Source organism: Scylla paramamosain, chromosome 7, assembly GCF_035594125.1.
Source record: "Scylla paramamosain isolate STU-SP2022 chromosome 7, ASM3559412v1, whole genome shotgun sequence".
Classification (NCBI taxonomy): domain Eukaryota; kingdom Metazoa; phylum Arthropoda; class Malacostraca; order Decapoda; family Portunidae; genus Scylla; species Scylla paramamosain.
Window position 1 is genome coordinate 2,577,501 of NC_087157.1, and position 10,000 is coordinate 2,587,500.

The 10,000-nt window shown below is 42.3% G+C and overlaps 1 protein-coding gene and 1 long non-coding RNA gene across 4 annotated transcripts in view; one reads left to right on the forward strand and one right to left on the reverse strand.

The window, feature by feature from the left end:
- Nucleotides 1-10,000, reverse strand: part of LOC135101910 (parathyroid hormone/parathyroid hormone-related peptide receptor-like) — a 152,735-nt gene that overhangs the window by 28,456 nt on the left and 114,279 nt on the right. For both annotated transcript variants that reach the window (XM_064006246.1, XM_064006245.1), the window contains exons 3-4: nt 6,969-7,126; nt 2,598-2,765 (exon numbers count right to left, since the gene is read on the reverse strand). In XM_064006246.1, coding sequence (XP_063862316.1) covers nt 2,598-2,765; nt 6,969-7,014 — 214 coding nt within the window. In that variant the 5' untranslated portion in view covers nt 7,015-7,126. The remainder of the gene's footprint in view (nt 1-2,597; nt 2,766-6,968; nt 7,127-10,000) is intronic.
- The window catches only part of LOC135101911 (uncharacterized), a 65,982-nt gene that overhangs the window by 10,388 nt on the left and 45,594 nt on the right, over nt 1-10,000 (forward strand). The gene's annotated exons all lie outside the window — the stretch shown is intronic.

Genomic DNA, 10,000 nt, shown 5'->3' on the forward strand with positions numbered 1-10,000 from the left:
GATTTTGTGAGGGAGTTTAATAGCTGGCGATTTCGGATAGGTCGAGTAGGTATTCGAGGCCTTTAAAAATCCAGACCTTTAAAACTTTCTGGGATAAATGTAACGTACATTTTCTTGGAAAGATAACCGGGATCGTGATACTCATTCTCCTCCTCCTCCTCCTCCTCCCAGTGGCATTGCGCAGATCCTTAGAGATTGGACAGCAATAGGAGCGGGGGAGATAAGTGGGGTGTTCAGCCGGGGATATGGGAGGAGATACGAGGAAGAGACAATTGTACGCGTATTTATTAAGTTCTTTAAGGGGATTTTACACGGGAGAGAGACGTCTTGCCGCCTTCTCCCTTCCTTCGCTTCCTCGTGTCTTGCAGTTGCTATTATATCATCATCATTAGTTTTATCGTTATTCACCTTTATCCCCAGAGAGAGCTTGGCTGTATACTCGTGCACCGCCACACTGGAAACATAATATTCAATGATTATTTTTATCTGAACGAAAACGTTTGTTTCATCAGTATGTTATTTGAATTCCGCATTACTCTCTCTCTCTCTCTCTCTCTCTCTCTCTCTCTCTCTCTCTCTCTCTCTCTCTCTCTCTCTCTCTCTCTCTCTCTCTCTCTCTCTCGTTTCTTTCTCTTTCTACCTTTATGTTCCATGTGTAGAACATCACAAGTATCCTTTGGACACAATACGAGTAACCTAAACGCTTTCGCCAATACCCGTACCACGTGCACAGTACATTGCTGCATGGCGTGCTGCGTGACGTGCTGCCAAAGATAATAAACAGAGAGGTGGTAGTTTATAAACCTTGCGTAGAGGCATGTTAGTGCCGCACCTTTATTACAATGCCTCACGCTTCACATACTGTACATGACTACATAACTCTGACCGCTCGTACCTCATGGCGTTCATTAGGTCGTGTGTGTGTGTCCGGACATGCCATTCAGTCACACGCGCGTTATTGACCTCGCTGTATATATTGCTTCATTTTCCGTACAATACTTGGCACTTCACTTCCGACACCCTCTCACACTTTTAAACCCCTGACTTAACCCATGCCACTTAGTAGGCTCTAATTCTCAAACCAAGTGCTTTAATATATGAAGCGGCAACGTTAACCTGTTTACAAAGAACACGGAGGCTCGCCGGTAAACAAACAACTGACCCAGAGCAGCCGCAGGAGGAGGAGGAGGAGGATGTGGAGGAGGCCTTGGGGTGATGACTTAATGATTGATGGGCGGTGGGATGTCGGACGATGCTTGATGAGCGTTTGGGTGATTTACGAGTCTGCCGTAAACTGTGGAAAGGAAGGGATGAGAGGGAGACCTTGAGGGTGATTAGAGGGTATATAATGGAAGGTACAGAGAGAGAGAGAGAGAGAGAGAGAGAGAGAGAGAGAGAGAGAGAGAGAGAGAGAGAGAGAGAGAGAGAGAGAGCGTAACGTGCAGTATAGCGCCACAATAAGAGAGGTCATAATAGTTGTAGGTCGCCGGCAAGGGTCACTAGTGAGCGCTACGTCTCCCAACGAGAGACTGCCGTGAGCCTGTGTTGAATCCCATTAAGACTACTTGTAGAGAGAGAGAGAGAGAGAGAGAGAGAGAGAGAGAGGGGAAGGGAAAACTGTAAAAGAAGGAAATAAGGAAAAAGGAAGATGATTACGAGCGTGATTACTGCCGGTGGGAAAATATAAAAGAAAATGGAAGATAAGTAATGGATCGGGCAGCGGATGAAAAAGATCGAGATTCTATTTGTGGGGAAGGTTAATAGACTGGAGCGAGGGATAAAAATAAGAAAAAATAAAAGTAAAAAAAAAGTGTAAGAGAATGAAGATAAGAAGCAGAATATTAAAAGGTATACGCACTTATCTGGTGAAAAAGAAATATACTTTAAGGAATTCAGAAGTAAAATATTGTATTCAGAGAAGATTAAAGGAGAGAGAGAGAGAGAGAGAGAGAGAGAGAGAGAGAGAGAGAGAGAGAGAGAGAGAGAGAGAGAGAGAGAGAGAGCGTGAGTGTGTGTGTGCGCGTGTGTGCTTTTCCTGTTGAGCCTTGAGTCAGGAAGGTGCAAACTGGTGTGTACCTTGCGGAAACGACCTGGAAGTCAAACAGGTGCAGTGAAAGTTTATCCTCAGTGCAGAAAGTTAATGTCTCTGCTTTGTTCTTGGAAAGTAAAGCGTGAGAAGCAATAGTAATAGTAATGGTGGTAGTAGTAGTAGTAGTAGTAGTAGTAGTAGTAGTAGTAGTCATAGTAATGGCAGCAGCAGCAGCAGCAGCAGCAATGGTGAAAGTAGTAGTAGTCAAATTGCAAGAGTAAATATCCTCAAAAACATGACGAGGTTTTCGTGTTCGCAAGAAGTATACGGTTTGGTTTGATTTTATAATTGTATTCTAATTAAACACTGATTTTTCTTGAAGACTCTTTGTAGGACACAAATATTATTAGTTATATTTCACGGTTGTTTTTCCATAGATAACGCACAATCTTTGTTAAACCTTCTGAAGATCCAAATGATTTCTACTAGGGCTGCTGAAGGTAGTCGAAATATGACACGTAAGCGTTTGAGAATACTACTCTTGCTACAAAACAATATATTTACTCACCTGGCTCTCCAGTAGTGGAGGTGTCGGCCGCCTCCTGCAGCTGTAGCTTTCGACACTCAGCTTCCTGACGCAGAAACAGAAGCTGCAGCCACCGCCTCTTCTCCGTTTCGGTCCACGAGTCATTGTAGTGCACCCCGCCGCCGCTCTCACTGATGTTGTTAGCGCTCCCTGGAGAGGCAGAGAAGTATTACGAGTCAGCTTGGGGTGTGAAGGTATGACGTACGTGACGGGAGAAAATGGAGGTCGTAGAAAAGGACTGCGTGGAGATTAGACACCTGTGCTACACTTGGGATGGGTTATGTCTTACTATGTTATCTTATGTCACGTTGGGTTTGTCGTTAGTTGTTATCTTAAGTTATGTTAGCATAAGCAAGCACGTATTTATATAAGCTACCTGCTTTTATGTTATGTTACGTGATATTATAATTATTTGCTGAGTTATTTTATGTTGTTAAAATATGCTGACACACGTAAATATATTATGTTGAGCTACTTGTTCTACTCTAACCTCACGCAAGTGTTTCGGAGTGGCTTACGTATTTTTATATGACTCGGAAATTTTATTCAGACACTACTCAGGTGTGAAAAGTAAGAGACGTGTGAAAGAAATAGTGGGTATAGGAAGATTAAATGGAGACAGGCGGTGATGTGGGGGATAGAAGGAAGAATGGAAGTGTAAGGAATGAAGGTAAGGAGCAGGAGATGAAGGGGTGATTCGTCAGGTGAATGTTGCACTGTAGGAGGGCGAGGGTGCGGGAAATCGGGGAAAGACACTTGCATAATGGAAAATCAAGACACGGAGCAAGCAGGAGATGAAATGGACATATGAGAAGGACGTGGAAGGGCGATTGCGAGAACACGGAAGAAGACACAAGCGATTCATAGAAAATAGAGAAGGTACCGACAAATTCCATCTCCTTGTAAACTAATTTCCTCTTTAAAATCTCTAGCTTGCAGTGTTGCGAAATCTATTTGTATCTCCACGGTAGGAAATGTTAGAAACCATGTCAGTTTTGATTCACGATATCTGGTTTGAAGCATCCAGCGCATTTGTTTTGTTTTGCACCACACGCAATTGCAGTGTATCCTGTATGTTATTATTTATGAAAGGGGATTATTAAATACGAATATTATAGTGTTATGATAATCGGCTCTTTTGTTTCATTGGTTCTATCTGTCACTTTTTATCATTCATCCATTATTAATTAATCGTCTCTCCTGCTCTGCGTAGTGGGGTTTGCTATACGTTATATATACGAACATTGACGGTGGTAATGATAATTGTTCTTGTTAGATATTACACACACACACACACACACACACACACACACACACACACACACACACACACACACACACACACACACACACACACACACACACACATTTTTTTGTTATCGGAAAATACTCTGATCAGATTCCTAGTGCTGATTTTACTGAAAAATACCATTGAGATTTTTTTCTTTTCTAGTTACTTTTTACGTTCTGCCTTTATTTTCTCACTGTTATCCCAAAGAGACACTCATAGGTATATATCAAGTAATATAATTTCTCGTCTTTCATTTCTGTGTGTGTGTGTGTGTGTGTGTGTGTGTGTGTGTGTGTGTGTGTGTGTCCGCGTGCCTGAGGAAGTGCACGGCCCATTTTCTCTTAACTGTAGAGTGTGTACGGCAACACTCTCTCGTTTTTTATATGCATTTCTTTTTCCACGGACGAGTTGTGTATATTTTCACGCCCGCGGAGGATGAAGGGTGAAGCAGTAGTGGTCTCTGCTGCCGACAACCAATTTCCCGAGGCACTCACTCTGCCACGGAGGAGAAAACGGGCCCCTGCATCATCCTTCCTCGCTCGAGCAGTGCCGGCAGTGCCAACCTGTGCTCGTGAGTCTTGATCCAGGAGGGTGTTGGGGGAGGAGTGTGTGTGTGTGGCTGTTACCTCACCTGGGATTCATTGTGTCTTGCGTATGAAGTAGGCAAAGAATACACGTACCGATGAGACAAATGCAGCTTCATAATTGAGATTCATAAGCTAGTACATAGAAGTTGATGGTGAACGAAATAAAAATCTTAGTGATAGCTTGTGCTCGTCGAAAACACACATTTGTATATTACTTCTTTTAAAATTCCCATCTAATTACGAATATAAGTACTTGTTTGTCACGGCGTGCTCGTCCTTGCAAGTGTTGTAATTGTGTTTCCCTCCGCGGTACTTGTTTTCGTCGCCATTATTCCTACAAGAGCGTTTAATAAAAGCTTCAGGTCTTGTGTAGTATAATCCTACATGTAATTCATTTATTTTTCTTCTAAGCAAAAATACTTGTTGTTTTTGGTGTGTTCGTCTTTGTTGCTGATTGTCTTTCCCTTCGTGGTAATTATTTTTGCTGTCATTATTCTTGTATGAACGTTCCAAGTAGCAGGGAAGTTAGTTTTTTTTATTTTTTTTATTTTTTATTTATTTTTTTTATTTTTTTTAGCGTTTGTGTGTTTCTGTGCCACTTTTCATTTCCATTTTTCTAGACAACATAAATTTGATGGTGTGCGTTTAATTCTTGTCGACGTGTTCAACTCCTCTTTCGTGAGACAGTACAAATGTTCACAATGGTGTGCTCTATAACATTTTATACTTCATCTCTGTATATTTATTTTATTGATTATGAGTTTACACACACACACACATACACACACACACACACACACACACACACACACACACACACACACACAGAGAGAGAGAGAGAGAGAGAGAGAGAGAGAGAGAGAGAGAGAGAGAGAGAGAGAGAGAGAGAGAGAGAGAGAGAGAAGAGAGAGAGAGAGAGAGCATTCACCATCAAATAAAGAAGAAAATGAGCTGCACACGTCTATTTTTGCTTTATATCGCTTTCTTTTATTTATTTATTTTTATTTTTATGACAGAATACCGAGAACTCCAACACCAATCCATTATTTGTAGTTTTGTTCGGGTGGTGAAGGGAATTAATTATTAAACAGGGACTTTACGTAACTGCACAGGTGACGGAGACCAATTAACAGTGGCAGGTGGGAAAGGTTCTCTTGGGGCTACCTGACTTTTAACACACTGCTGACTTATAATGGTAAAATATTTTCAGTGTCTTTAGCATTTGTTTTTCCCCAGTGATAATTTGGTCCTTGGTTGCTTTTTTTTTTCATTACACGTTTTCTTTTCTCTCGCCCCTTCTCATAATAGTTATGTCACTCCCAGTCTTCTCCCAGTGATAAGTAATTTCATGCTCTTTTTAAATGTTTTGTTTTCATCTTTCTTTCCCTCACAGGCGCCAGATTCCAGGAATGAAAAGCCTTTGTCACGCTTCCTTATCCTTTATTTCGCTTTCATTTTTCCTTTTAGCGCATTGTTTCTTTCCCTTGCACCTCCTGCTCTTACTTTCTGCCATTCTCCATTTTTATTCCTTATCTTCGTTTCTTTATTCCGTCCATCGCATTACTACTTTTTTTCTCACCCTTCTTCCTTGGGGATCTGACAGAGGTTTTTCATTGCTACGGGGGGATATAACAAGGGTGACATGGGCAAAATCCTTAGGAACAGTAATCCGGACAGGACAAGAAATAGTGGATTTGATAAAGAAATAGCAAGGCATTGGTCCTCAGAGTGGTAGGTGAGTGGAATAAACCCAATAATCAGGTTGTTAGTGCCGAGTCATTAGGGAAGATTAAATTAAGATTATATAGATTTATGTATAAGGATGATAGGTGGAAGGTATGTTTTATATAGGGACTGCCACGTGCAGGCCTGGTGGATTCTTGCATTTTGCCTTTTTTTCTTATGTTTGTTAAGTTATTCACTTTTTTGTCTCATTTCTCCTTCCTCTCCTTCTCCTACTTGCATTAATCTTCTTTTTTGTCTTCCTTCTCTTTTTATTTTATTTATTTATTTTTTCTCATATTCTCTCCTTCACATCTTGCATTCTTTGTCACGTGCCTGCCCTCCCTGTCTGCCGCGCCTGGTAACCTGCACTAGGCGTTAGCTTGGACAATGTGCCGTGCCTAGGGCTTGTGTTGTTAATCCAAGTCTTCTCGCACGCCGTTATTAATAGCATTCCCAAGGGCCAGGGAGGATTTCCAGTGTCTCGGTAACGCCAGATTTATGTCCTCACGTCCGTTGACTTAACGCGCGGGAGGACAAAGAGGAGGCGACAGGAAAGCAAGCGTCATGTCGGCACACAATGACTGCCTCGCTGTGGACTCGTGTCCGCACCACTGACGCAACACAATGCCAATCTTCCTAAGCCATCCTCCCGCACTGATGACGCGACGCAACTCCATCTATTTGCTCCCCACTGTGATCGGTTTTCGGCTTTTTTTTTCAACTTTCGTATATATTTGTGTCATTGCTCACCGTCGATGAGGTCGTAGGAGTCCTCAGGGATCAGGCACCGTGCCATCAGCGTCGCCTGCAGGAGTTGGAGGCTCACCCAGGTCCACTATTTTCTCGGTTGCTGGAGCGTCAGTCGGGTTGGTGACACCTTCCTCAGTAGAGGCGACAATCACCGCCACCTGAGGGAGGGAGAGAGAGAGAGAGAGAGAGAGAGAGAGAGAGAGAGAGAGAGAGAGAGAGAGAGAGAGAGAGAGAGAGAGAGAGAGAGAGAGAGAGAGAGAGAGAGATACATTAGCGACTCAGCAACACAAAACAACACCAGATAATAAAACAACAACAGCAAACTTCATAGTTCTTACCGGGCTGTGATAAATTAAACACGTGTGATATTAAAGTAAAAATTTATGGAACAAAAAATTATCTCTACCTATTTTGACAATTAATCATGAGATGAATTTTTGAGAGTTATGCCTTAAGGTGATCTCCGAATGCGTGATGAAATCCATTACGTGACAGACAGTCAGGATATATCGTTCGCTCTTTCAAAAGTGATATAATGAACTGCACATATCCAAAACAATTTTTCATCACACACACACTAAACAGTTCCCACATTACAAGATAGATAAAATGAGAGGAAAGAAACGCCCTCACAACAGACGGTTCATAAAAAAAAAAAAAAAAAAGACGCCATTGATTCCTTCCACAGTTTAATGATTTCGCGGTGACCACAAGAGAAGGCTGCTGCTCTTCGTCAGGTTCCTACTCGTACTTCCTACGGTTCTATACAGTCACGTTGCCTCGGTGAATCAAGCCTGTCAATCAGTCAGTTCATCATCCTGTGGTTTCCCTCGTTCTGCTGGTTCTGTGTGCGTCTCTTCACCATATTTTCGACTATTTTCTCAATTTTATTCGTCTTACCTTTTTTTTTCAGTCTTCTTTTCACCAGCTCTCCCTTTAGATTCCCCTGCATACAATTAATCACTTCATGTAAACATTCCCCGTGTAATATCTGTATTGTAAGGAGCTGCACCTTGCTACACTGCACAGTTTTATACATTCATCAGAAATAAACATACCACCTTTGTCTGCACACTAACACAAGCAACACCGGTACTAATTATCGCTCAAAATGGAACTCTGTATGCATGAACAATTTTTCTAAGATGACTTAAAGCGGGTAGTGTATAATATGACAGAGAGAGAGAGAGAGAGAGAGAGAGAGAGAGAGAGAGAGAGAGAGAGAGAGAGAGAGAGAGAGAGAGAGGAGAGAGAGAGAGAGAGAGAGAGAGAGAGAGAGAGAGAGAGAGAGAGAGAGAATGCCTTTGTAGTTTGAAATATTTGCGCGCTCTGTGTGTGTGTGTGTGTGTGTGTGTGTGTGTGTGTGTGTGTGTGTGTGTGTGTTTACTTGGCTGGCATTTTCATCGACGGTGAGTGTTTTGAGGAACATATGAGCTGGGTGGAGTCTTGTGCTGTGGGAGTCGGCTCGTGGGTGAGGAGGTGGTGGAGGGGAGGAGTGTGTGGGAGAATGGCAAGGAAAAGGCGAAGAAAGAGAGAAGAACATTTGAGTGATCTGTCATGGGTGATACTGAAAATTTTTAGTACACGTCTTTTACCGAAATTCTTGTATATTCGTAAATAATCTTTAATGTTATCCTCCACAAGAAAGGAAGGTGGTACATGCATCACACACCTTTTTTTCTTTTTCTTTATCTTTTTCTTTTTTTTTAGTACACTATAGCATTATAACCGGAAAAAAAAAAATTCTATCGCTTATTTCTGACGTTTCATCATGTAGTGTGTTGGTTTGTTTGCTCATCCCAGTACGTTATAAAACTGCCATATGCACTACACTCGGTGCTTCATGGTGGTTAGCACTTGTGAATCCCGTCACTCACTGTACTTAGGCTTGTAGTCTTAAACGCTTTGCTCTCTCATCACGACTATTTTCAAAGGACACAGAGATTATTTGCTGGGTTGTCAAGAGTGTTTCTCATGTTAATAATGTAGAAGAAATCTTTTTAATTTGTCACTCGAACCGTAAAAACACCCTCAAAAACTTATGTAACTTCAACTAGAGGATAGAACGTAGTGAAGATGCAGTGCGGAAGTTTTTCACATACGGGCCTTAGACATACTTTAGTTTGGACGTTGCTGTGCTGCATTCTGTCATTCATTGCGCGAAATTGGTATTTTTGTCCAAATATCCCAGGAGAGAGAGAGAGAGAGAGAGAGGTTTTGCTATTTTTGAAAATTAATTAATTAGTATTCCACAAATCATGGAACTCTTCTGAAACTCTGATGACTGAAGGATTATATGTTGAACATCCAGAATTTACAGATAGTTCAGAAAATTGTTCGGAAATTTCTTGGCAGTATTATTTGAATTACTGAAACGTTGCCGGTGTTAATCTGTTGACCTGAAGACTTAACTTAGCTGCACTCACACACACACACACACACACACACACACACACACACAGAGGAACACCTAATCAGTGAAAGCAGTCACAGTTATTCCATTAAGCATGTACAAGGCCTCAGTAATATCCAGCCCCAGACAAGGCCACTGCAGATTAATGTTGCACAGCGAGTACAGCACTGCCTAGTGTCTGTGAGGGCGAGGGAAGTCTTTGTGCATCCATGAGCAGAGACGGGGGCGTGATGCGGCCTTGTGACACACTTCATGGTGGCACCAATACTCACAAGCCATTTAAGGAAGAAGCACCCACAAGCATCTTTACCTAGTTCAGTTCAGAGAGAGAGAGAGAGAGAGAGAGAGAGAGAGAGAGAGAGAGAGAGAGAGAGAGAGAGAGAGAGAGAGAGAACACGTTATGAAGATCCTCCTCGTTCACCTGTCAGCGTCACAAGACACCCGCGGCGGAGGCGGTGTAGCGGGTTTTTGAAGAGGGAGGGAGGGGAAGGAGTGTGGTTGCTGCAGGCGTCAGGAGCAGAGAGGAAGGCATGAGGGAGGCGAAGAGAAAGGAGGCAGTGAGGGTGAGGAAAGGTCGTTTGGAAGAGCGTTGAAGAAGTAACGGCTTAAAATAACATTT